A 27,500-nucleotide genomic window follows, 5' to 3' on the forward strand; every position below is an offset into this window, starting at 1 on the left:
TTCGAAGCACATCAAGTATAAGAATGGAACCACTACCGGTGAAACACTACGCTCCCCACTAACCTAGGAACACCAAAGGAAACCAAACAACACAAACGCACCTAACCAAGTAGCCCGTGTAAACGTAACGGGTAAATGTAGTAGCTGCTTCCGACCAACACGCAACAAATTGTCGGGAAGCTTCTGATGGCTTTTTCGTTGCCCCCTCCCTTGGACCTGGACGCCCGGTACCTGTCTGATGATTATTTATTTGGTGTTTTATGAAAGCTGGCCTCCGTCACACACACGCACGCCATACAAGCTGGTTGGTGCGTGTGTGCCGGTGAAGGGAGCAGTGTCGAAACGTGAATGATTTATTTTCCGGTGATCGTAAAACCGGATCCGGGTGCTCACTTTCCAACCCGCTTCCCACCACCCGTTAGGGGTGGTTATGCCGTTCCTAGATCCTGGGGACCGACGTGTGTATGTGTGTGTGTGTTTCAGGTCTAAGCGGTTTTAATTAATTAGAAACTATTTGTTCTCGCTGCAATCTCCCGGGCCCACAATCGGTGGCAGGGCAGGGGATGGGAAAATGGGGCCACGTCAACCCAGGCACAACATCAGACACGACCATCATCAACTCCTCCTCCTCCTCCTCCCCTTGCTCCACCAACACACAGGATACAAACAACAGCAGGAAGCAGCAGATGATGGTGCTCATCAGTTTGTCGAAAGTGAATCGTTAATGTCTATGACCTCCGGCCTGCCATTTTGGCTCCTGTGTGTGCGTGTGTGTGTATGTGTGTGCTTGTGTAGCCAGGAACGACCGCTTCCGTGGCTCGGCGTCGGTGTCGGTTTTTGGTGAAATTAGCTGACGTTAAGCCAGTGCGAGCGAACGAAGCACCACCACCACTAGTAAAGGGCGGACCTGTTCATTAACATCAATTTCCTCCCTCTTTTTCGGGGGGAAAACCATTAGCAGAAGGGATTGATGTGGGAAAACGCGGCTGCGTGACACTTTCACGAACACACTACACACACTTGCACACTGGCCGTATATGCGAAGTCTGGTTGATTGGAAGTCGTTCCGTTTTTTCCGTTTTTTTTTTTTTGATAACCATTCCACACACACACATCACACAAACACCCCGGCGCACAAAGGCCTAATGTCGTTGAGCGTTGTGCGGATAACATTCCGGAGGTGGCCGGTCTGAATCCGCTATCGGTTGAATCTAAAATGGCGAACACCACACCGCACCGCAAAACCCATCGTAACAATGGAATGTGCCCTTATCATTTCCTCCATTTCGCGGTCCACAGCCAATGCTCAACCATGTAAAAAGATTTCACGCCGGTAACCGGTGACCGGTGCCCGGTGCCTGGTTCGTTCCCTTTTCTTTTTATTGCCATCGAACCATCGAAGGGATTTCTTTCTATCTTCAAAACTATTGATCCCAAAACGCAACTCCCGACAGCGGTCGGACTTCGCCTTGTTTTGGTCTCGTTCTCGGCGTCCCCGTGTGTGTGTGTGTGTGACGATGCCCACGACAAATGTGGAGTCATCGAAACGAACGACATCGACCGCAGCACCAGCAGCAGACAGGCAGACCAGGCCAGACCAGACCAGATCAGGTCAGACCCCGGTCAGGAAAGGAAAGGTTTACGGGTAGCAACCGTTTTGAGGGGGCAAGGGGAAAAGCACCCTCAGTGGACATATTCGATTCCGGAGCCAGCCACCCAGCCAGCCCGTCCGCCCGCCATTTCTTGCGTATTATTGCTTGCGGACAGCGAATGGGCAAATCGAAGCCCCGGGGCCGGAGCTTACTATTACTTTTACGACTATTATTATTGTTATTATTATCATCATCGGTGACGGGGAGAGGGGGATGGGGGATGAGGGAACACGAAACATAAAGAAAAAGATGAAGATCATAATCCATTTGCACGCGGGGCAAAGAGGCAACTCGGGAATCACGCCTTTCGGCGACAAGGCAGAGAACACGGATTGCGCTCAAGCTCATCCCTTCCTCTCCTCCCATACCTAACCCATCCCGGGGGGGGGGTGGAGGAGTGGGGAGGCTGTTTGTCGGAAAATTCGGTCCCCCAGAAAACGTTTATCTGACAAAGGGAAAGAAGCAGGAGAACCGGCCCGGCGGGGTTGGCCGGTTGCTGGGATTCGTTTGCATCGCCAATGCCCCAATGAGGGAGGGCGGGAGGGAGGCGAAAAAGGGTCCCACGCTTTAGTCAATTGTGAGCGGTATTGATCCACCACCCCCAGCCCCCAAAAACCTTTTTTCCTGTTTTTTTTTTTTTCATTTCCTTTTTTCCCTTTTTTCAAGTGCTGTTTTGTCCATAGTCCCAAAAAGCATCCCAAATGGTCATCCTTCCGAGAAGAAGCAGCAGCAGCAGCAGCAGCACTGGATAAGAAGTTTGTTTTTTAAAACCAGGACCAGCGCCGACGCTCTTCGGTGATCTGAGATTAAGGGTTGGCCCAGACACAGAACTGATCAAATCAAAGCACCGACCGGTGACAACCGAAAAGGTCCGTCCTCCTCGGGGGCGTTCGTTCGTTCGTTCGGTGACCGGCACCGAATCTGAATCCGGTCCGGCCCGGTCCTGCTGCCGGACACTAAAGGTTAACTGTCTTATCGATCGGATCGCGGCGTCTGCTCTGCTGCCTGATTTCATGAAAAATTAATCCATCTTGTCCGATTGTACGAAGCTTCTCTCTGTAACGTTTGTTTTCTTTTTTTCTCCCTCTCTCTCTCTCTCTCTTCTTGTTTGCCGTACCCGATTTTAGTGTCGACAGTGACGGTGGAAGCGGTACTCGGCCGGACAGCCAGCTTACCGTGCGACATCGAACCGGAGGAGACGAACGATCGGGTGTACATGGTGCTGTGGTTTCGCGAGAGTGCCGGCAAACCACTATACAGGTAAGTTCCGTAAAGGGCATTCCGTAACCGTTCCGTTTCGCATACATGTTGGACGTTTGGGCCCCCGGTTTTGTGTGGCCTTGACGCCTAACGTGAGGAGTACCCACGCCTTGTTACGTCAATCTATGCCAGCGCCTGCTTTGTTCAATGTTGTACAGACACCCGGCTCGGCAACGGGGCGGTTGGCAGTTTCTAGCAACCAACCGCCTACTCAGCATTCGGCGAAGAGGTTTTAATGTTGTTTACTGGCCTGTACGGTCACACCACACCACGGGCCGTACCCTAAATCCTTTCGCGAAACTAATCAACTCATTTGGAGATGTCGTGCGTCTGGATGTCCCTCTGGATGGCATTGCAATTGTCCTCTGGCTTTTGGCGTGATGCACGGCAAGCGCATCATCACAAACAGCAGCATCATCATCATCAGCATCATCATCATGCAGCATTAGCACGTATCTGTGTGTGTGTGTCCTCGCTCTCCACCAAGAGGCTTCGTACTTTGTTCTATTCGAAGTGTTTTCCACCGCCCGGTGGGTGAATGTTAGAGCTATTTTCGGAAAGGCATAATAATGTGCACGCGCCTCTTCCGGCGAACGCTACAGCAACCACTATAGCGACCGGAGCAGAGCTTGCCTCTGCGGCCCTCGCCTCGTTTCGATAATCCCAGCGTCAATCAATCACTCGCAGCTAGTGCTGCTGCTGCTGCTGCTGCTCGGTTGACGCTTATTCCACAGCTTCATGTATTCATGATCCCGTCACGCAATGAGATTTACTTCATGGGGAGTTCCCCCTACCACGCCCCCTTATTAGATCCCCTACGCCCCTACGAGCGGCCACGTTTCAGTGACAGTTGCATGCCGGAAAACCGGGAACCACGGTACGCAGCTGCTGCTAATTCATCGGCTAAACCACAGCGCAAATCACGAACAAGGCCACAGCTCCAGCAGTTCCGAGCTAATAATCCGAGCGGCGTGCAGCAAATCCGTGCCCGGTGTCTGCTCCAATTTGAATGGAATGGCATGACGACGATCATGGGCCTGCTGCACATCCGCACGGAATCTTTGCTCAATGATTTCCCTGCAGCGACAGTTTAGTTGATTACCGTGCGATGTTTTTGGATAAATAGACATCATAACAAGCGTCCTATCCCTGGGTTTGTACTCACAGTACAAGCTGCAAGCCTGGCAATCGATGTTATAAAATAATGTACAAACGGTTCCAGCTACCTTCTATTGATTCCAAGATTGTAGCTTGCTGTTATACTCCTGGTTTTTCTGTGCGTTTCCACGATCTGGTCGATGGTTCAGAAATGGACCGGATGGGATCTGTTCAGGTACCTTTGTTTCAGGCGAACCTAACTTGCTTCTGTTTTCGCTTATCGGTTCCTGGTAATGGCGAACGTTGGACTGTATCCTTTCTATGGCGCCGGAAAAACACTATGTTTTTAGTCCATCTTTATTGTGCTTGGCTTGGGATGTCCGGAGGATTCTGTAAATACCGGGAATTTTTCATTTGGAGTTTGAACAACCGTATGCCTTTCAATATTCCATCCCGTTGTATTCATTGTTTATTTGGATGCTAGGATGCGCGAGTCGTGAGTTTTACTCTTTTTTGGGTCTTGTTGTGTGGATCAACAAACCTGACTCTATTATAAGTCGAAAGGTTTATGGATGTTCCAACCATTTCATGGAAATGTCACGGATGGCGAACGCCCTGGGCATCGTAGTATAGCCATGCTCGTTAAAACTGTGGATAAACTGAAAGAGAAAGTCCCTAAACTCATAACTCACGAGGTTTTTTTATGAAATGGAGTTAAAGCTGTTGGTACGCCACCGAACCGAATTTTTTTAAGATCTTTACTTAAAAAATAATCCAGATTTATTTTCTTTTACCAATGTCACCCTAAAATGAAACTTTTGTTGTATGCTCGAAGAAGTTCATTAGATGTGATATAAAAAAAAACACATTCATGGCATCAATACCACGGAATGGATGTGGAAAAGAAACAGGTCTTGATAGAAAAAAGTTATTGCTCTAACCTGGAATACGAAGTCTCTCAACGAATCAAATATTTCAATTCAATTTTGGGTTCGAAAATGTTAGGTGTTATAGAACACCTATTGATGAGAACTAATATTTAACAGATACTTTTCCTTCAACATCGAGTAAAAGTCAAACAAAAACAAACTTTTTTTTAAATATTATCCAAATATTTTAAGCAAAACTCTTCTCGGTTTCGTCGAAGATGATGTGCAGATGAGGTCTACCAAGCTTCCAAAATGATGACGATACGCGATGATGCGCTGTTTGTAGTTTTTTTTTATTTTTGTCGAAATGAATTACAATTTAACATAATATTCCTGTAGCTTTGCGAGGAAAATTTCAACATTTGATTACAAATGAGCTGCCGAGTGAAGATACCAACAGGTTGAGAACATTACGCGATTGCTTGAGCTTCATTAATATTCTCTCTAATTGACCACTCGCGATAGTTACGCTTATTTTTGGTGTAAAACAAAGAATCTAGTTTTCTGGTACCTTTTAGTGAATACCATCATTGGCCATTAAACTAAGTGCAACATAGTAAACAATGATTTGGAAATGATCAAGAATGAGATCAGGAAAGGGACTACTTCCTATTGAACCAACATTTTTGATTTCAAATGTTTTTATACCGGTTTTTTTTTTTTGTGCACATTTTGTGATGAATGAGTTTTCATCCGATGGATTCTTAGAATTGGACAGGTCCTAACAATCCCCGGGACAGACCATCCATGTATGGATAACCATCCCCGTAACTCATGCAACCCACAAACGCAAGATGATGAACTCTACGACCTAAACCGGATCAGCATCCCATCGATACAACAGCACAATTAGCATGTTGTTCCCTCGTTGTTCTGCTGTCACAAACACAATCTCGTCACAATCTAGTTACTCTGGAAGCGGTCGTTGTTAACATTGTCACATCATCTAATGAGCAACGTCCTTAGAGTGCTCACGGGTACAACCTTGCACCTTTCCTACTCCTGCTCACCGGGAAAACGTCCGAAACGTTTGAAGTGAACAAAACAAAATTCCAATATAATCGATACGATGTGCCGGCCCCTATCGCGTACGGCTTTCCCCTTGGACCTACCAGTCTCTGGTAGGTGGAGCCCCCCAGGATGATCGTGTAACAGTTCTGTGCCACCTTCTGTACCACCGGATGCAGAGGTCAGCAGAAAAAAAGGGATGTGTTCGCGTAAGCATTCGCCGGGCTGGCCGGCCTGCCTTTTATCCTCCTGGCCAGGATATTCCGGATATATGTTTATGTCCGTTGACAAACCCCGGCGTCCTCGGCACACCCGGCACCCGACGACGGACGGCGATGCCACGTAACACATTTTGAGTGAGTTTACACGAACCGATCACGTTCCGGTGCGGTGCGGGTCACGTCGCTTCGGTTCAAAGTCCTTCTGCCACAGCATCTCGTGGCCCCAACTCAGCTATCCTTCATCACTCTCTCTCTTCCGCCCACCCGTCCCGAGGAAACAACATGGACAGGAAATCGAAAATGTGCCCCGGGGTAAAAGAATCTCGTGCCCCGGGACGTTCGACGGTGTCTATAGTAGGAGGATGAAATGGTTAACATGTTTCAAAATTATGCTGCTGTTGCGCCGGTGCTGCTGCCACTCGCTTCGATGTTGTCGATATGTTTGGTCGAAGTTTTTCTCCCTTTGGACCCAACCCTTGGACCGTATTTCATCCGTAAGAGGTATCGGGGACAGAAAAGTTTATCATCGCCATCGGAAAAGAGGTTCCCCGGAACTCTGCCAGACCCCCGCATCGAATCGATCGATCGATTCCTTCTGCCTCTTCCTCTTCTTCTTTTCTGCTCCTGTGCTGTGAGGTAACGTGTGCTTATGTTGTGCGTGTGTTGTGCTCATTTGTCTGGCTGGCTGGCTGGCTGGTTAGTGAAATTGTTGGCCAACATAACTCACCGTCCCCCGACTCCCACACTAGCGGCCGACTTTTGCCACTGGATAAAGTGTATACCAACGTACCTGCCGGATAGGAACGGATTTTTCCGGAGAAAAACAACTTTTAAAATGAAAAAAATCCCCTCCCTCTCTTCTGTTCCACTCAAGTAAACCCTTAGGGAGAGAGGGAAAGGCAAAGGGAGAGAGCAAGATTTGAGGTGTTTGCTGCTCTTATGCTGCTGCTTCTTCTTTTTCTTCTCCTCCTCCTGTTGTTTCGTATTCCACTGACAATCCCAAAAACCCCCCCCACGACCGTCTCTATCAGGGCTTATTGATATTATATTGTCAGTTTAGGAACATAAATAGCCGACGTTTATCCCGCTTTTGCACCCGCTAGATCCCCAGATCTCGTTCGCCCAGCGTCGCCAGCGGCCGATTGTAGGGATCAAATTGCACGTCAACGATGAACAGAGCCCATGGTCACGGCAGGCCGGCTGTCCGGTCCGGGGTATGGAGTTTGTTGGCCGGAAGTAGCAAAACATGTTGAAAGCATAAATGAAGAAAAGAAAAATTGGGTTGGCGAGATGCCCCTGAGCGGGTGAAAAAGGGACGGATATTGAACCTTTTTACAAAAGGGGATGTAACGGACTTTTCCTCTTCTTTCGTCGCGTCGTGTGCGCCTCCCCTGAAGGTATGCCAAGGTATGACCGTCGCCCACGTCCAAGAAGGCCATGGAGGAAGAGAAGGAATAGAAATCACACCACACGGACGCACCTGTACGTACGATCAACTGTAAAACTGTGTTCTGAAGAAGCACTGCTACCATCTCAAAGACATCACACACATATAACCTCAAATGTGAACCTTCTTCTTCCCACGGTCGCCTGATAAAAGCCCTATCATGGCGGGGGTATCGTAAGCGAGGAGCAGGAGCACGGGATCTGCTCAATCAAGGGAGGCTTTTTCTTTGCTCCCCAAATAGCGCCACCAGCAGCAGCAGCAGCAGTAATTCCCTCGTGGAAGGCGCGGACGGGATGACGACAGCATCTAGGTCGGTCGGTTGGTCCCACGGACACCGCTCGATGATCCTCCCTTCAATTTGGCTGATTTTTACTCAATCATCGCATAAAGCTAAACGCCTTACCGAGAAGGCCTAATGTAGGGTCTTTGGTTCGTTTGGAAAATGAAGAAAATCATCATTTTCTCTCACTCTGTCTTTCTCTCCCTCTCTTTTGCTTTTCGCCGGCCGGCGATGCTCGTGCGACCATTAGTGACGACCGCGCAAAACCATGGACCCTTCGTCTCACCACCACCGCCGCAGCATACCACTTTTAATTTCCTTAATTTGCGATAACAATGACCCACAATCAGCCGAAGCCGCCGCCGCGACCGAGGCCGAAAAATGGCGAAGCGAAACACGCCGGTTACCGGTACGATACGGCTACGCGCGTGTGTGTGTGTCTGCATTGGAGGTGCTTCCAGGTGCTTCTTATCTTGAGCTTTCATTAAAGGTTTTGCTTTCACCGTTCCATTCCACGATTTTGCTCTCTCTCTCTCTCTTCGTCTTTCTGATCCTTTTTCTTCTTTCTATTTTGTTACTTTTTTCTTTTCTGTATCCATTTCCTGCCACTCCTGGGCGATCTACTCCGATGCCGGTTCGCACTGGCACGAGGGGTGGCAGCCGCACCTTAAAGATGGAGTCGGCCGTCTTTTCACCTCGAAAAAAAAAAATACCGCGGACTCGCCATCCATCCAAACCTTTATCGGCGTGTGGCAACCCCGTCAAACCCCCGCTGCCCCTCCGCCGTGTGCCGTGCAAAGTTGAAAATCGTTTGATAGAAAACGGAACGGAGCGCCGGAAATTGAACGAAGCCTTCGCTGCGTTGCGTTTCGATTTTATTTTACCGTTTTACCTTTGCTTTGCGTCTCTTTCTTTCTCTCTCTCTCTCTCTCTGTCTTATACTCTTCCACACCCTTGTCCACTGCTACAATTTCACTTCTTGGGCGGTTCATCAGCCGGGGAAGAAATTGTTTCCATGGAAGCGTTACGCGGTCCCCTTTGCAACACAGTAGCAGCGACGCCAGTTAATAATGAACAAGCCCCAGTTCGAGCTCATCACTTCTAACGCTCCTTCAGCGCCATCCATCCATCCATCCATCCATCCATTCGTCTGTCCGGACCTTTTGTGGAAATCACGGGCTTGTACCAGGGAGCGGAGGAAAAAAGGGACAAACCACTTGAAAATTCGTTCAAGCACCGGCCTTAGCGGGCGTGCTTCCGCTAAGGCATCTTCACGCCGCGGCCGTCAGGCAAATCGGGCTTAACTTCCCCTCCACGCGTAGCGCCTGTCTGCCTCATTCACTTCCTGCCGCCATACCCTGCCCCTTTTCCCATCGTTATTTTGATGAACTGATTTAAGGGTACTTTTAATCCGTTTACATCCAGCGCCAGCGCTAAGCCCGACCCCGGAATGCGACCGGAGGGGAAAGGGGGCCACGCCGCGCCGCGTGCCGACTAATGTCGACAAAAGCCAGCGGCTAATACGCTAATTTGTTTCGCGCTAGAATTTTGCAATGCAATGCCCGAAAGCGCCGAACGATGGAGAAAAGTGTGAAAGTGTGGGGGGAACGGGGAACATGGCGGCAGCCGGAACATAATTGGCGGCTTAATTACGCGCAGCAAACGGCCGTACTGTCTGCCTTTTCAAAGCACATTCGCAGAAGACATCGGTGCGAGGAAGACACGCTGATACACCAGACACGATTATCGATTTCCGCGGTTGGTTGAAGTGGTCAACCGTTTCTTCCGGATGCCGGCATTCCGACAGATTTATGCGCGACCGGGCCAGACCTTCGTGTATCACACGCGTGCTCATGTGTGCGTGTGTGTTGAAATGTGATGTGCAAAAGGATCTTAAGAAAGAACCCGCCCGAACAGAATGCCAAATGGTTAGCCTTTCCAGGATTACCTGAGCATCGTGACAGCACATTTCACCCCTCGACTGTGTGTGTGTGTGCGTGTGCTGTCAAAAAGAAGGCCATGATGGTAACGCAGTTCGGGCTAGAGAAATGCTGCATAGCAACCCAGCGCTGGCAACACTGATTGTTCCCCTCCAGACCATATTTAGGGGTGTGTAGGATTCCGGGGAAGGATAAAGACAAATGAGGGTGCTCCGGGCGCGAGGGGGAGGGGTTGTTTCGAAAATTTATTTTAATATGGCCGGCCCCTTGTCAGGCCAGTGCGGTGCCGAAGCCCAGGTTCCAGGAAGAAAAAAAAACTCGCCCTCGCCCGACCGGCAACCGAAAACCGGAGACCCAAACTTGTACCAAATTATGGAAAAACATCCAAAAAGGGGTCGAGCGAGCGGGGGGTGCCTTGTTGACCATCACGTCCCATGGTCCCCGGTTCCGGTTCCCGTGGTTCCATCCATCGCTGAGTCAGCGAAGGACACGGATCGCGATGTCACCGTTCCAGGATGATAGGAAGCTAGGGTGGAGGAAAAGCGACCCCAACCCCCCTCGATACCACCGGTAATCCCTTTGGCCTGCCGTGGAGCATAAACAATCTGGCGACAAATGGTGAAAGGTGTTTATCTTCACCTTGAGGACCCGCCAAAAACCGAAACCGAACCCGAAACGACGGTTCACGACGGTGAGACCGGCGGTGGTGACATTAATGCGGTTTCGCTCCATCACCCACCCACCCATCCACCTACACGGTTATGGGGGCCGCGACCAGTGGCAGTGGCTTTGGCTTTAAGCTTCTGTTTGTCTTCGTCTCTGCCTTCCGGTGTCACATAGGCACACACACACACACGAGCAGTAGGACAACAAACGGAACGCGAAGTGAAGCGCGCGCGCGCTGAGCTAATTATAGGGACGCAAAAGCTGACTCGGTTGTAACAACACAGAGAAAGAGAGAGAGAGAGAGAGAGAGAGAGAGAAATAGAGAGAAAGAGAGAGATAGGATCTAGCTTCTGGCATGCAGGGCATGGGAAAAGGCAAACAAACAGCAGTAGGAGAAGAAGAAAAATGGAAAACTTGGAACCCCGAATGATAATTAAAACTTTTTCCCAACATTATCTCTCCCAAGGGGGTGACGGTGGGGACCGAGAAGGGGAGGTAGTGCCGCAGGGTGTCCCAAAGTACCTGCCCTTCATACTGGAGCAGGGCGTGCTCTCTCTCTCTCTCTTTACGCAGTGTGTGTGTGTGCATTTCTCTTGGCCCCTTGATGTTATTCCCAGATCGGTGATAAGAGGGATAAGGGGATGTGGAAATGGGAGGCGATGGAGGATGTTGGTCCAAAAGGCGCGGCCAAAAAACTTTTGACTCCAGTCCGCCGGTCGGTCGGCCGGTTTGCCTCGTTTTACACCGAAGTGAAATTAGATTTTTATGAAAATTTTAATTAACCTGAGGTTCTCTCTCTCGCTCTCTCTCTCTTCCAACAGTTACGATGTCCGGGGGAGACAGTTCTCGAAGGCCCTGTACTGGTCGGAAACGAGTGCGTTCGGTCCGCGGGCGTTCTTCATGACGGTTGCCAAACCGGCGGCCCTCACCGTGGACAACATCCAGCTCGACGATGAAGGGGTAAGTGAAGGAACTGCGGAGAGATCCAAGATCCGAGATCCGAATGGTCCCGATCAAACAAAGCCACTGACTCGCCCATTCTTACACACACACACACACACTTTTCAACCACTCCTTCGCCTCCCGCAGGTGTACCGGTGTCGAGTGGACTTCCAGAACTCGCCCACCAGAAACCATCGGATCAACCTCACCGTCACAGGTAAGCAGCAGCAGCAAGAAAACCCTCGGAACCGAGGCCCCTTCAAGAAACGTCCAACTTGCTTTGTGTTTGATTTTCTCTCGCTCTCTCTCCTCTTCACGAAGTGGCATGTTCGTTGGGCGTGAGCCGCGGGGAAAGGGACGAGTGGGTGCCAAATTGGACCTGGTCCGGTGTCCCCGGCGGTTATAAAAATGTAAATCTCGATCCCGATTCCGCGTCGCTCGTTGTTTTCGCTGACTCGCTACAAACCAAAGCAGGCCGCGACCATGGCAGCGAAAAGCGCAAGCAACACCACTGTTTGCGACCCCGCAACCCGCGACACAAACAACTTCGCGGCCAACTCGATGGCAAGGAGCGACGGACGATGAGCATCTAATCAACTTGTTGTCCGGCTTTACGGCGGCCTCAGCTTTGGTCCGGCTTTGACGAAATTCTTTCGAGCAGCGCGCGTCGTGCTGCTAAAAACTTTTCCAATTGAAATCACCCTCTCAGCTAGGGGGAGGGGTGTAGGCCCCAAAGTGGTTCTTAAACTCGAAAAAGCGTGAATAATACTCCGCAATGTCCGGAGACAGTTGTCCGTGTCGACTAGGACACCCATTGGAACTGGCATCTAATGGGAATGGGATGGGAAAAATGGGAAAAAAAGTCGCAAGAAAACGAAACACATTGTCAGCCCAAGCCAACGAGCGAGGTCAAACCCTTGGTGCAAACACGGTGCAATCCGGGGCACAGACATAACTCCGTTCGGTGCACGCCCATTCGTCAAGTCAAACGACGACGACGACGAGGAGCACCTCGCGTCCCTCGCGGTTTTTTCTTCTGCAGCTTGTAATGGAATGCAAACAATTTCCTACAAGACACTTAAATGTTCCCATTTCCCGTCAACCGTCGTACCGGCTACCACCGCTTCCGGTTGGGTTCTTTCGGTTTTTTTTCTCTTTTTCCACCCTTTATTTTGCTGCCATCTTGCCACCAGACAATAATGCAGTGTAAACAGGAAATGAATATTTACATTCGATCTGATAAATCCCGCCCAAGACGGTGGTGAGTGTGAGGCGCCCCGTGCACCCCGATTCGAATGAACTTCTCCGACACCGCTACAGAAAAAGGTCAGCACCAGGTTCAGGCTGATGAAGGTTCAGAGTTCACTTTACGGAAGCCTCGCAAAACAAAATGCCGCGGTAAATAGTTTCCATCTTTTTTTTCCCCCACTTCCTCATTTCCTCGCCGAAGTTCATTGAATGCGAACTTCCGGTGGGGGAAAGGGATTTATGTACATGTAGCGAAACGCTCTTGGGAGTAACGGTGAGGACAGTGCTGGCAAAATGAGCGATTAGCGAGCACTACTTCACAAGAACTTTTCTAGAATTCCATTAGTTTAAAGTATGCAAAATGGGTCCGGTACTCTTGTTACCTGTTCTGCCTTGTTTGTGAAATCAATTTTAATTAATTATGCGCATGACTTCGTTGTTAGTAAACTGTCATCCCGATAGTATAGACGAAAGGAATCGGAAAAATCCAAGATCCAGATACCGGAAGCGTCATTGAGTTGGAAAACCAGAGACAACATGGCAAATGTATTTACTTATTAGCTGTCAAGCATCGAACGTCAAATAGCAATTATTTATGTGTAAACATCCTCTTACCACAATGCTACTGACGTTGGTATTCGAATTCAGTTGCATTATTGCAGTGACATCCGAGACTTCGTAGCCAAATGTTCATAAAGGAAACCCTATCCGCACACAGAAAATGGTCGGTCATGGTCGGGAGGGTACGGTATCAGACCAGATCGAAACCATGCTGGTTACATGTTGCAAATGTAGTGCAGGACACTCTCTGATCTGAACCAGGATTCAATACATTGTCCATTGTTCCATTCGTTCCATCTCTTTCATCCGATCGATAGAACGTGGTCTGGCTGAGTGACACTTCATCACTTATGTAGCAACTGGAAACCTCGGTTCCGAACAACTCACAACGGGCAAGGCCATCGCCAGAAAATTAGAGCACGCCAGATGGTAAAGGCTTTTCAATTAACGGTAGCCTAGCACTATACATGTTCTATGGAAGTGATGTATGGATGTTCCATTGCAAATTCTATGAAAGTTGGTTAGTGAACAAGTTTTTCTTTTTTGGCGATTATTACAAAAATCTTTTTGAGTTCGACTTAGACTTCTCCCTTGAACAGAGTAACCATTGAAAAACGATGGTAAACACGTGTTTAAAACATAGCGTTACATAACTGTCAGAAAATTGAGGCATATTTTCACCACATTAGAGTTAATACTGTTCTCTGTGAAATATTTTTTTATCTTGCAATCAATCTTGTATCAATCGTGCATCAATTGCAATGCCTTTTACAAAATGTTGCACACAAAATCCCAAACTTTTTTTATGTGATCTGAACAATTTTCAGAAATTTAAAAATTACCATGACATCACATGGCAAACTATGACTGTTGTCTGATTTCTCTTCCTTAAGCAGATTTTATTCCTTTACTTTATAAAACTAAACGTAAGTCTTGTTCTTGTGAAAAATTGTTGTGAAAGTTTAATGAAATTCTAGTTCCATCGTAGATTCACGAAGCAATTTCAATCCAAAATCATATTGCAATCAATACAACCAACGTCACTGATTAGTTCATGTTGCTACACATCTGTCATCTGTTCCCTTAAAAAGATGCTAATCAGATAGAGTATGTTTTCCTCAAATCCGCCGCCACCAACGAGGAAAACTCTATCCTAAACAAAACACTCTCTCGCTCGCTTGAACGCTGAGCTGTTCCCTTGGGTGTACATTGAAACTCTGGAACACACGCCTCGAACACGAGAACACACACAAAGACACAACGCTCCATGCCTAACTCATTATTGATGCAATTTAAAAACAGTTCTGATGAGCCTGTGCCTATGATTGATCGCAGGCGCATAGCTTCCGCAGGACCGAAACCGAAAACCGAAAACCGAAACCGAACGGTGTGCGTGCTCTCTCCGGCCTGATTGATGTATCTCTGACCGCCCGCCCGCCCACATTCCACTGTCCCCAATCGATCGCAACTTGTATAAAGCTTTTCAATAACGACATGTGCCTCCGTTCACTCACTCTGCATTTCCCACTTTCTGTCTCTGTTTTTCTCTCCCCTCGCCAGTGCCACCGCATCAGATCCTGGTGTACGACGCTTCGGGACTGGACGTGACCGGTGCGATCGGACCACTGCAGGAAGATGACAACCTTGTACTCACCTGCGAAGTTCGTGGAGGTAAGCGAACGCGACCAAACTGCTAACACTCTTCTCTTGCTGCTGCTGCTGCTGCTGCTGATGCTGCTGATGCTGCTGGGACTGCTGCGGCTGGAACGTGCGCGCTGGATTGAGCCGTGATGGTCTCGCGGCGCGGTCTCGCAGTCATGTCCGGTGAGCCGAGCACCGTAATTGATTGATTTCCGCTGAAAAGCTGGCTTAGGCAGGGATGACCCACCACCATCGCCATCGCCATCGCCATCGTCGTCGTCGTCATCGTCTAGCGGCACTTTTGTCCCGGGTGCCGGACACTGTGTACTTTCAATTTTAATCACCAATGGCTGCCAGTGTGTGTGTGTGTGTGTATATCAGAGAGAGAGAGAGAGAGAGAGAGAGACAGAGAGAGCATTTGAGTTTGCATTTGCTTCCCTTTTTGGTGCTTCCATTATTCATCGGACGGATCGACAGATTTCTTCCCCTTTCCAGCATCTCCCCTGGACATGCCGGGGATGAAAAGTTTTCTCCAACGGGGAATGTGCGCCCTCTCTCTCTCTTTCTCTCTCTGTTAGCAACAGACCACCAGCAGCAGCCACCATCTTTGGTGTTTTCGGACCGATACCAGTCGGTCGATGGTCGAAGCGATAGCCGCAGATAGCCATTACCGCAATGATAGGAACGGGGTTGGTCCGGAGTGTCCTCCAACGGTAGTGTCGGAGGTAGTGACCCTCTACCCTACCCTTAACCACGCCATCGATAAAGATGGCTAAATGAATATTCGATACCCACTTCCGGGCTCCTCTACAGCTGCTGATGGTGGTGGCCGACTAATGCGTTCGAGAACGTGGCCAAAGTTGCTGCGGCCGGTACTGTCTGGCTGGCCCCGAGCTTCCGGTTATTACTCCCCGAGTTGCCCTCTCCCCCCTCTAGAGAGCAAGAGAGAGAGAGTGACTGAACTGACCTATTCCCCCAGCGTTGCCCGAGCCCGAGTACTGGTAGTGTGGTCGATCGAGCTAACTTTTCCGGTAAGAGATGGCAAAGTTTACGAGTTACCGTGTCCCGCATCGTCCGTCCGTCCAACACTCTCCCGGACTGCGGGCACACCGGAACCGAGCGACCGACCGACCGACCGGACTGCAACTGCACTGCACAGCAACCTACCAACCAAAGGCATCGGCCGGGGGTGCAATAAATTGAGGTTAGGATTCTTTCTCGGAACACACTTTGGCCGAGCGCGTAGCGCGTCATGACCGTGCGATGGCGTACGGTGGCCACAGCCGCAACCGTGTTGCCCCCCCCCCCCCCCCCCCCCCCCGGTGGCTTAAGTGGAACAAGAGCACACATACACACACACACACACACACACACTCGGGGGTACAGTTTTTGTCCAGGAGTCCGGGGTGCAATTAATTGAGAAAGGGCTTTTTGCTGAAATAGAGTTCGCAATGATTTACTGCCCGGTGATGGTCGAGTCGCAGCAACCGGTGAGTGACCGAGAGACCCGTTGTCCTGCCTGCCACAACTGTGCGCCTGTGCCTGTGTGTGTGTGCGAGTGGAATTATTGAAAGTTAGTCACTTTGATCGGTAAAGTTGGCCAGCAGTTCCACCGGACCGTGCTGCTGGTGCTGCTGGTGTCCAATTACGACGACGAGTGCCATCCAATATCAGTGCCAACGGATCGATTGAATCCCGTTATCAATAACGAAAGTTGTACTACTCGAGCTTCAACTTTTGCGGCAATTTGCTCCTGCTGCTGCTGGTGGTGGTGGTGATGCTTATGCTGCAATGCACTTGTTAATAGGAAACAAGCGCCGGTCCCGCCGGTCTAGAGGGCAACTGCAACGACGCTGAACTGCTGAACAGCTCATCCGACCAACCATCGGATCATCGGCACAATCGGGCGAGCACAACATTCTCTGCCAATTATTTTATCTCACGGCCGCCATTTTGCGTTGCGGACAAGCAGCAACCACCATTCCGTCCTTTCCGTTTCGTGAGTTTCAGATCAAAGCCGCACAGCGCCTACTGTTCCTACCAGCTGTCTGTGCGGAGGCTTTGACTTGCCCCCCAAAATGGCGGGCATTAGCAACGGGCAACGCATTCAGGCTGGGCTAATTAATTGATGATTACAACACATGCCGCCACAGCAGGCTTTGCCGTTTTTAAACACCTCCCCCCCGAACCAAGGCACATAAATCGTCGTGTCGTTTTGTTGCTTTGCAATTAGTCAGTCTTAATTATCGTCATCGACTACCCACCCACCCACCATCATCATCATCAGCACTGCCACTGTCACTGATGATGACTGTTGTGCACGGTCACCCGGAGTCGCGGCCCAACACACCGCGAAAATGATCGATCGATGGCACCGGCACCGAAAAAAGGGGGGACGACGACGACGACGACACCGTTATTAGCTCGTCTCGTTTGACAGTTCGCTTATTTGGTAGCGAGTAGCGGGGGAAAAGGGGGGGTCTTAATGAGCACCATGGGTGGTGGTGGTGTTGGTGTTAGTGGTGACCGGAGGTTCGGGGTTCATAATTCACTTGTTCGTGCCGTACCAGCCAAACCAAACTCAACCGAACGGAATGTGCTGTTCAGTGCCACCATTCGTTGCGATGATGCTGCTGCTGCTGCTGCTGCTGGTCGTGTCGCTGCTGATAAGCAACGTTCACCTTGCCGCCGCCGCCACCACCACTGTAGCACCGAATTATCCGAACGCTCTTCCGGAACAACTGGTGCAACAGATGCGTACGGCGCGCACCGCTTGCCTGAAGGAAACCGGCACAAGTGATGAGGCAATAGCGGCATTCAACCAACCGGAACCGGTGGTGCCTTCGGAGTCACAATCGCAACCGGCACCGGCACCGGTACCGGCGCGGGAACTGCAGTGCTATATGCAGTGCATGTTCCGGGCGTTCAATGTCACCAAGGCGGACGGGAATTTGGATCTTGTCGAAGCGTACCACACCATACCGAAGCAGTTTAACTCGATCGCCCTGAAAGTGTTCGCCAAGTGTCACTCTCGTGTGGAGGGCGATGATCCGTGCGCGAGGGCGTACTCGCACCATCGCTGCTGGAAGGAGACGGAACCGGCAGTAAGTACCGGCGGAGAAGGGAATTGAACCTCGGTTTGAAGTAACTTTCGTCTCGAACAACTCTCGTTGTCTCGCTCTCTTTCTCTTTCTCTCTTCCTTTCTTTCTATTCCTGTACAGCACTACATCTTGCTTTGAAGACGCTGACTTCGGTCCGACTACTTCGATGGGAATGCGGTACATCTCAATTTTCCTCAACTTCCCGATGATAGCTTTCGGTGACATTCTGCACTGCAATTAGTCCACCATTGCGCGAGAGCAGAGTATGATGGTGCACGAGTATCCGTCGTCTATGCTGGAGCTTCTACCCATCAATGTGCAATGTCGAAAATTCCAAGAAAATGCTTTGTTTTCGGGAACATATCGTTGGGGCTCTTTTGATGCGGAATAAATAGTGCACTTCATTCGGGGAACGGGGGAGAAAGTACGGCAGACATGTGCATTATGAACGAACACGTTAATGTACTCTGCTACAGCTCGTACATGTATTCACTGTCTATTACGTCGAACGAGGTACGGAATATGCTTTTTTCGGTAGCATTCCGTAAACTACATGCACCATATTCAACCCTCGAAAGTATGCAATTTTATCCTGGTTCCTGTTCATGCGAGGAGCAGTATGTATATTGCATTAGCAGTAATTGTTTGATGTCCAGGAAGCTTTTTCCTGCCGCGCTTTTCCATTAAAAACTCGATAAACTTGTGTTACTGCACGAAACACACTCCTTCAAGCCTTCAAATACATCAAAAACAAACGGCTAGGGAAACGTGTTTTCAAGCAGCAGCTGATGCAATACACTCTCCACCAGTTATCTAATTCTGTTGCTTTCCAACTATCTGAAGAAGAATTGGTGGCCGATTATATTACAATCAGCTCACACCCCGCCTGAAGGTTAGATGGACGTCGTTGTGCCTGTTCCGTGCCGTGGCCACGGTCACCAGCGTGGTGCACACCGACGAACCGCCGGATGATGAACGTACCGTCGGTCGGCCGTCACCGAACTTTGAGCAAATTGAAAGCAAATAGGCAAAGTTTTGAGACTGAAGAAGGTCGTGGCCATTACCGTGCCAAAAGCAGAAGGAGCTTCCCCGTGCACGCAATACCCGGACCAAAACGGTGGTAAGGGAAACTATTGAAGTGCATTTTCTATTTACTCGCCTCGACTCGTCTGGTCCCTGGTCTGACAGTTCACCTCGCTATGGGTGTAATGAAGCAATTGAGCAGAATAGAGCACACCGGAAGGACCGACCGGAGCGTGCGTGCCAGGCCTTCCGGGGTTCTTTGTGTCTGGTCGTGGCGTGGCGTGTTCCGCGAACGCGAATCTTCAACGCGAACGAACGCGATAGAAATATCGATCGCGATGCGCACCAGCTCAAAGCAGCCCGTGCAGCGATTAACTTGGCTATAAAAGCTGGTTGGGGATATGTTTATTTTCAAAATGGACCCTTAATTACGTTCACGATTCTTCCCCTTTGCCTGTTTCGGTCTAAATGGTTCGAAAGTTACGAAGCCAAATGTCAGCGTCAGCAGCAACAACGATCACCTCAGTACACCTTGGCGCACGGTTCACGGTCCGATCAGGTAGTAGTGCTGAAAGAGAGGACAGTAAAGCGAAATCATTACCTTTTCGTGTCGGCATTCCAGCCGCGGGCCACGCTCACCACCGGATCGGACATTTTCCAGCATTTGTGATACCAGAAGGCACGCTCGCACAGATCCTTGCCCTTCGTTTTCATACACTTGGCACCCATCCGAAGGGCAAGATCCTCAAACTCCGGCTTAATGGTTTCGAGTAGTTTGCCCAGATGCACCTCGCCCTTGCTATCGGTCAGATTGGAGACCCGGAACATGCACTCCATGTAGCACTTTAGCTTCTGGTCATCCTCAAACACGTCCTCATCGCTGAACCGCTTGACGGCCGCCACACTGACACCGGTCTCCGCGATGCACTGCTTCGCGTACGGTTTGTAGAATTCCAGGGTGTCCGGTGGTGGATAGGTATCGTCACGCCTTGGCGGTGTTCGCTGACATCCGGCACACAGTGCGTACAGCACAACGCACCACGCACCGATCAGCAGACACTTGCTGGCGTACTGCAAACCACTGGCCCTGGCCCTGGTCCTGGCGTGTGTCATGATGCCGCGAGTTCGGTCTCACTACTACCCGTTTACGTTCGTAGCACGGTCGTGGGGTTTATAATCCCAGGTGAAAAAACTGCTGACACTCCACGGAGTCAGTGGTCCGAATGTGCCAAATCACACTCTCCACGCTTTAGGTGATTAGCTCGAGACGAGGCCCTCGATGCGATTCTCGAACAATCCCTAGACCCCGGCCGAGGGGTCTGTAATTATCGCTGAACTGCTGTAGACCCAAAGACCGAGGAAAACAAACAAACAATCGTCACATTTCTTATGTCAATCGGCATACGTCTACCAGGCGGAACGGAACTAACAATTATCGACAAAGTTGAAGTTGTGGAAAAGACGGGGTCATTCCTGGGCCTAACACCTAACGATAGTGCAATTTCGCCCGACAACTGTATTACCAGCAGCAGCACCGTTGACCGTTGGTGGCGTTTAACTTCCACTTGTTTTACCGCGTGGCCTACTATGGGAACAACCGAGAGCCGCCTTTGATGGAAAATACTTGATCTCGAAACGAAACGAAGCGGAGCACATTTGCACCAATCTGGCCAACCTCAAGCATGACTTTTCGACTTTGGCTCAAAGACTAACATAAATAACGAAGATCTGCAAGACCCCGGGTAGGGGGGGGGGGGGTCCCACTGCACTGCTCGTGCTCCAACGAAACAGGCAACATCCGCTTGTCGAGAAAAGGGGCAACTTTTGCGTATCATAACCGTCGAACGACCGTTTTGCACAAGAAACGGCACAAGAGCTCCGCAAGAGGGCGGCCCGAGAGAGAGAGAGAGAGAGAGAGAGAGAGAGAGAGAGAGAGAAGAGCGAACAGTTTTAACAAATCAAGAAATCCCAACATGCACCGCTAGTCCCGCCGCCGCCGTCGTCGTCGTTGTCGTAGTCGTCGTCAAGAAGTCAAGTTGGTTCATTTTCGACTCTTCGTCATCTTTGGTGCTGGTGCCAAGGGTGGTTCTCAGCCTCCGTCCCGGGGTTAGTTGCTAAGTTTGTCCTGCTCGGGAGCCGTGTGGTCCGCAATTTGACGGCAACGATGATAAAGTAAACAACGCAGCTCGATTTTCATAACGAACTTTATGAAGTCGACTTTTGCCAACGCCAACGAGAGCAAAACCCTCTCCGTTTCATCTTCGTCATCGCTCTTCGTCGTCGCTATTTGCGAACCATAAGCTCGCGCTGCGGGGCTTTAGCAGCAAAGGGGTTGAGGAAGGGAAGCCGAATGCAGAAATCTCCGTCTCCGAGGCATCCTGAAGCATCCCGGACGACAACGACGACAACGATGACGAAGACGATAGCACGAGCTGAGGATGCGGCAACGCACCGTAACCCGCGCCGAGCGTCGGACGTCGAAAGGCGCGAGCATGCTTTATCTTTATGATGCTGCTGGCAAGCGGCAAAAATTTAATGTTAATTTTTTGCACCCTCCCCCCGGCCCGCTTGCCTACCGGTACGAGAAGAAGGATTTTCCGCGAAAACAGTGACAGCGATTTAGGATGCGGTTTCCTTTTGGGATATGGAAGAGGGCTCCTGACGCTGGCAGCAGCAGCAGCAATGCCGCACCGTTTTCGCTCATAAAATGTCGAAAGTTCAGAGATTCACGGGGTCGAGCGGTGCCAAGGACCAGCGGTGGTGGGACGGTTAGACCATGGGTTGGTAAATTTGCCTTCGCGACAATACAAATCACGACCTCAAGTGGTGACGCTCTTGTTTCAGTTTTATCTTATTTGTAACTTGGCCTGACGACCTCCTGACTATGGCTGGAACGTTTGGCGGGGCTTGGGGCGCTGTTTAACGCTAACGCGCTCGTTATTTCATCTGTTGAACATTACCGTATAGTACCTAATCGTTTCTTCGTTTCCACCATTTATGGTGATGCTCTGCTGGTGGTGGCGATGACAAACGACAGACGATGTTACGGGAAAGAAAAACATAACATTCCGATAAGTAGTTTCGTGAAGGAATGGTTTATGAGAGAGCAAGAGATAGGGCGTTAATTAAAAGATAACAAGCTATCATTATTCGTCGTTGTTGTAAGAATGTTGATAGTCTTTTGCGTTGAGTATAACAAAAACTTCACGAAAAATTTAATGAACCTCAAACAAACTAAGAACAATCGTCGACATCATTATTATGCAAACAAACCTAGTCTGTAGTTAATTCTTGATTTTGAGTATGAAACATAACTACCGTTGATTAACAAAACTGCTAAATGAATTTTTATCTCAAATGTTAATCTATCTTTTGTCTTAGTTCAGTTTTAAGTCGATGCTACAGTCATTTTTAATTCGTAGATACAGGTATCTTGCTTTCATTCAATTAAAGATATTCCACTAATGCGCCATTTCAATAATAATACCCTTAAGGATTTAGTACACGAATATTCATCATTACAAACCATCGAAGTGACATTTCATTATCTTACGATCATGTATAATTGCAATAATTCTGAGTGTAAACTCGTTTGAAACATTCTGTTTCAATGTCGCGATGGTCTTCCATATAAAGCGACTACAATGCCGTTGTATAGTCGACGTTAGGACATAAACCGGCGTTATGACCATTTAACTATCGTTGACCATGTAGTTGTAAAGCAATTTTGCATTCGTGTTTCAGTGGTCAGTCAGATGGTTGAAATTAAAATTGCATGGCGTCAAATAATGGCGCTAATGAAAGGGTGATTTTTTCTATTCTTTATCATTTAGATAATTGGACTTATTAATGGCTGTTGCTGCACCATTTAAGAGCATTGCTAAGTACATTATACTTCGCAAACTGAGCTGTGAAATGAAGAAAAGTAGCGACAAATACGATTGCTCAATCTCCTGGACTTTTTGGGCGATTCAATCGTTCAACATACAATAAAAACAAATAGTAATCAGAAACAGTAATGTCTACCCAAGAAAATGGGCACGACTAGCACTTCACACAAACTATGTGAAGTTTGACATGGTTCAAGCTGGCAACAACGATCTTGCTCCTGCAACTCAAAACCTCTCTTTTAAATCACTCTCTTTTTATCTTGTTAAAGCAAATTAACGTGACTTTCCAACGCGTGATATCATATACGGTACGACAGCACATCCGGATGTACAACGGTTTCCGTAATCTAAAAGACAAATTGAAGCTAACGCTACAAAGTAATATCCAATATTAGCTAGGCGCCTATGGGGCGAACGCTGCTGTGCCTAGCCCAGCGCAACCATTAAATGGAAAGTGAGTTCCATAATTTGCTCGCTACACAGAACGCGTTAGCACATGCCGTTTCCGGATCCCATATGCTACCGCTGGGCCGGTCGGTCGGTCGGTCATTCAGCGCAAAATTTAATTATGTTGTCCTTTAATAGTATAATATGTATTAATGTATGTAAATAGAGTTTCATGTCTTTGGCCGCCGTTCTGGTTCTAATTTTTCATCCACCCAGCACCCTACACTGCAAACGACCGGACAATTTTCTAAACGAACCAACGCTGTACGCGCTAAACGGCGCTAGCTAGGCGCTAGCCAGCGTAGGCCAGCATGCGTCACAGTTTGCTGCACCGCACCGCACCGCACCGCACACTGTTTGCCGGCAGCAGCGGTCACCTACTCGACATAACGTGGCATAATATGCAACCGGCCTCGAACTAGCGGCCAACCAACGAGCGGTCTCCGAGCCTCGTTGTAAAAACGAGGCAATGCTGCTGCTGCTGCTACTGTTCGGTGGGGTTTAATTGCCTGCCGCCATATTCGTGTTTCGTAATAAAATCTGATTTATTTTCTCCACCTTCGGCTTCACTGGCGTCCCACCCCTTTTACGCATGCACCGCAGTCAGCTGACCAGTCGACGTCGTTGTCGGTGGCCAGCATGTGCAGCATATAAAAATATCTCACGGACACTCCACCGGCCACCGGCATTTGCGCCTCGTTCCCCGTTGTACACGGTGATACTACCTGTGATGGAAAACTTGTGACACGCTACACGATGAAGCATTTTCCACCCACTGCCCACACACACACACATGTACGATGTTTCAGTGCCGGAGGTCGCTTCAGACGGGGCGGAACTTAATTCCGTGTCCGCCCGGACCCCGACACACAGTCATGTAAATTTACAACACGTATCTGATTTTCGTCCTTTCGTCCTACATACCATTCTGCTGCTGCACATGGCCATTGTTGCCGTTGTTGCTGCTGCTGCTGCTGCTGCTGCTGCTGGTGTCCTGGAACAGCATTACATAATGCTTTGCTCATGTGTACGCTCGTGACGCTCGTCCTGGTGCATCCTGACGAGCCGGTCTCGCCTTGCCTTGTAATCCTTCAGTAGCCACACAAACACACACACACACACATTTCTTTTACAGTTTTAATTTTTTTTAATGTGGAATGTTTTGCCGTGAATCCATTTTGCTGAAACAATAGCACAAAAGATAACGCAAATCCTGCGCACTGTGGGGCATGATTAATAGTCCGTAAATTAGCAAACTCTTAAAGCCACGCCACTGAAACTGGCCCACCTCCTGGCCGGATCTCCGTGGTACGCCTCGATGCAAGGTGAGATGATGCGCCACCTCCCCCCCAATTCGTGGCGTGAAGCCGAGTCCGAAAGCCGGTGGTCGGTCGGTCGGTTGGCCCGAAATAAATTATCGTAATTACCAGCGCTAATACGTCGTAATGCTTTGGATACACTTGGCCGTCTTTTTGTGCGCGTGTGTGTGTGTGTCCGGACGGCCGACCGGTTGGCCCTGGCCTTGAGGTGATGGGTCTTTTGCTGCTACCGGGCGTTTCCCATACCTCATCCGTGGTACTGATACTACTGCTGCTCCCCCTTCCCGGCTGATCCACCGGCCGTACATGGTATGATCAGACTTGTAAGCCACCGACCGGGGCCGAAACCGAGCCGTGCAAATGGTCAGCAAATTAATTCTAATGATGGGTATTATATGTCCGGGAAAAACTTTTAACATTGGCGCGAGCGCGCGACCGCGAGAAGCCCAATATGTTGGACGCGGCTGACGGGACCAAGATATTTATTACTAATTTTTATTGCTCCCACCGTGTTCCCAACGCGCGGCCGTACGCGTTTGTCCATCGCATCGTGCCCATCAGTCGGCTGAAGATGGCTAAAGTTTTCCCATTTTTGTTTGTCATTTTAAAAGCATCCATCTGGTGCAGTACGGTGCCGCGTGGCTTGTTATTTATTGTTATAGTTGCTGGGCTCAATGAAATCATCGTCATAAATGTGTGTTTTACCAAAAAGGGAACCACGGTTTAAAGACAAAAGCATAAAATATTATGCAAAGTGATTAAAATTATTCCCATAACTTGAAACCAACAAAAAAAAACACACACACAGAACTCGAACAAAAACGCCAGAAAGAGAGGATCATCATCGATCAGTCGGCTCATGGAGAGACACAAAACATTGCTCCTGTCCGTGTGTCCACTCATTGCAGCACAAACGCTCGGCGCTCGGTATTCATTACCTTTTTCAATTAATAATTCAGAAAACATAACTAACCTGTCTTTCAAACGTCTCTCTCTCTTCCTCCGGGTACAACCAACGTGCCTGTCTTTGTTGGTGTGTGCACTGATGGGCTGGTGTCTGATGAGTATGTAAATTGTTCATTCAAATATTCTCTCCAGGGGGTGGACGAAGTGAAGGTTAAGTTGAAACTTGTGATCCCGGAGCAAAACAGTACAACTCGCCATCGCATACACCTCCACACATATCTGTCCGGCATCCTGTATGGACGCCAGCACATGTGGAACGAACTGGCTGCTAATTTTAAATAATTTGAAACGATGTCGTCATCCCGTCCCCGGAACACTTCGGCGCCTCGCGAAACTCGAGCAAAACGAGCAGTAACGTGTAATGCTACTGCCAGTTACTGTATTGGTTGATTGTGGCCAGACCCTGAAGGGCATGTTGCCCATCCACCTCTGTTCGGTGTTTCGATTCCTTTTTCAACTGCAATCAAACGTACCGTAGTGCTAGGTAAGCACATTTATAAATAATCCCTCATCGATCACCGCGTACATAATAGTGTGCTAGCCATGGTTCCACTGGAAAATGTGTGCTCCTTTTTGCGCTCCGACACGCTGCTAGGTGTGCGTGTACGACGTGCGAACCAATTTCCACCGTTATTTAAATCCATGCAATTCCCGTTTCGTTCCGTTTCTCCGAAATTGTGTTCGCCTCATCGCGTGCCCTAATAATGTACCGCCAACACGGATCCGCTTGTATGGTACGTACCGTTCCCATTTTGCACGAATTGTGCGTTTTCCGGAGAATTGGAAACACTACCACCAGCGTTCGTAGCGACGGTCTATAGCACGGCTGTGCAATCGTGCTGCAACTATCCGTGCCATAATCCGTAGTCCGGGGAACGGGTGCATTGTATTCGAATTTCCATCGGAAGCACTATTCTCGTGAAGTGGTGAATCGCATCGCAACGAATCAGAGTGCAGGTCGAGATTGTTATTTAGTGTGTATGGATCATCGGCACGAACGCGTTAAAATTTATTACTGATTTTCTTGTTAGCGCTTATACCAGAATAGGAGCACCTATTTTTGATATGCTTGTTACATCAACTGGGTAATTCCTACGCAAATAAGCTTGATACCAATGCATATGTTATACCTACGCGTTGTATTGGCTTAGTCTAGCTCTAGTCTAGCTCTAAGTCTAGCTTTAACATTATACAGCTCTCAAAGGTTTTTAAAACTGTCCAAGGAATCTACAATCGTTGATAAGAAGGAATAATTTTGAATTCACCAGGATCTCACTTAAACTTGCTGTAGACTGATCAAAATTTAATCAAATCCAAAACAAAAGCACTGCATAAGATTCGTAGATATGGTGTTGAACCGAAACCAAATAAAATAAACGACATACGAGTACATTGTCATATATTGATCACAGTCGCAAAACTTACACTGTTACAAGCCATTAAATATCAGTAAAACGACTAAAGGAATGTAAAACTTCTGACATCGTTTTAGTTATCTCTCCTAACCAAAGTAATATTCAAAATAAATAAAACGCAATACAAAACCTGAAAACGATTATCACATTAAGCTGATTAATTAAACAATTATTTGCTTCTTTAGGCTTCCGAGTAGTACAGAAATTAGTCAGAATGATTTCTGTTCTGAAAATCTCATCCATGATATGATATTGGTCGGTAATGTCACAAAATCTCAAACGACTTGCCTTCTGCTAAGTGGATTATGAGCCAATGCATGCAAAAGAAAGACACACAGTGAATTGAAATGTCCGCGACGAAGATTCATAAGATATTAGAAATAAAATGTCGGATATATTAAATTATTTAATAAGATAAAACAATTGATGAACCATTAAAGCAATA

General features: G+C 48.7%; 2 protein-coding genes across 2 annotated transcripts in view; one reads left to right on the plus strand and one right to left on the minus strand.

Annotated features, from left to right (window-relative positions):
• LOC125949465 (uncharacterized) overlaps positions 1-27,500 on the plus strand; it is a 109,890-nt gene that overhangs the window by 44,128 nt on the left and 38,262 nt on the right. The window contains exons 2-5 of the mRNA XM_049676476.1: positions 2,780-2,912; positions 11,323-11,461; positions 11,591-11,660; positions 14,813-14,923. Of these exons, the coding sequence (XP_049532433.1) occupies positions 2,780-2,912; positions 11,323-11,461; positions 11,591-11,660; positions 14,813-14,923 (453 nt within the window). The remainder of the gene's footprint in view (positions 1-2,779; positions 2,913-11,322; positions 11,462-11,590; positions 11,661-14,812; positions 14,924-27,500) is intronic.
• On the minus strand, positions 19,420-20,147 carry LOC125949437 (general odorant-binding protein 83a-like). Its single transcript, XM_049676443.1, has 2 exons — positions 19,658-20,147; positions 19,420-19,586 (listed from the first exon to the last, which is right to left on the minus strand). Exons 1-2 carry the CDS (start codon positions 20,129-20,131, stop codon positions 19,563-19,565), a joined length of 498 nt encoding a protein of 165 aa, XP_049532400.1. The 5' UTR covers positions 20,132-20,147; the 3' UTR covers positions 19,420-19,562.

This window comes from Anopheles darlingi, chromosome 2 (assembly GCF_943734745.1).
Source record: "Anopheles darlingi chromosome 2, idAnoDarlMG_H_01, whole genome shotgun sequence".
Lineage (NCBI taxonomy): Eukaryota > Metazoa > Arthropoda > Insecta > Diptera > Culicidae > Anopheles > Anopheles darlingi.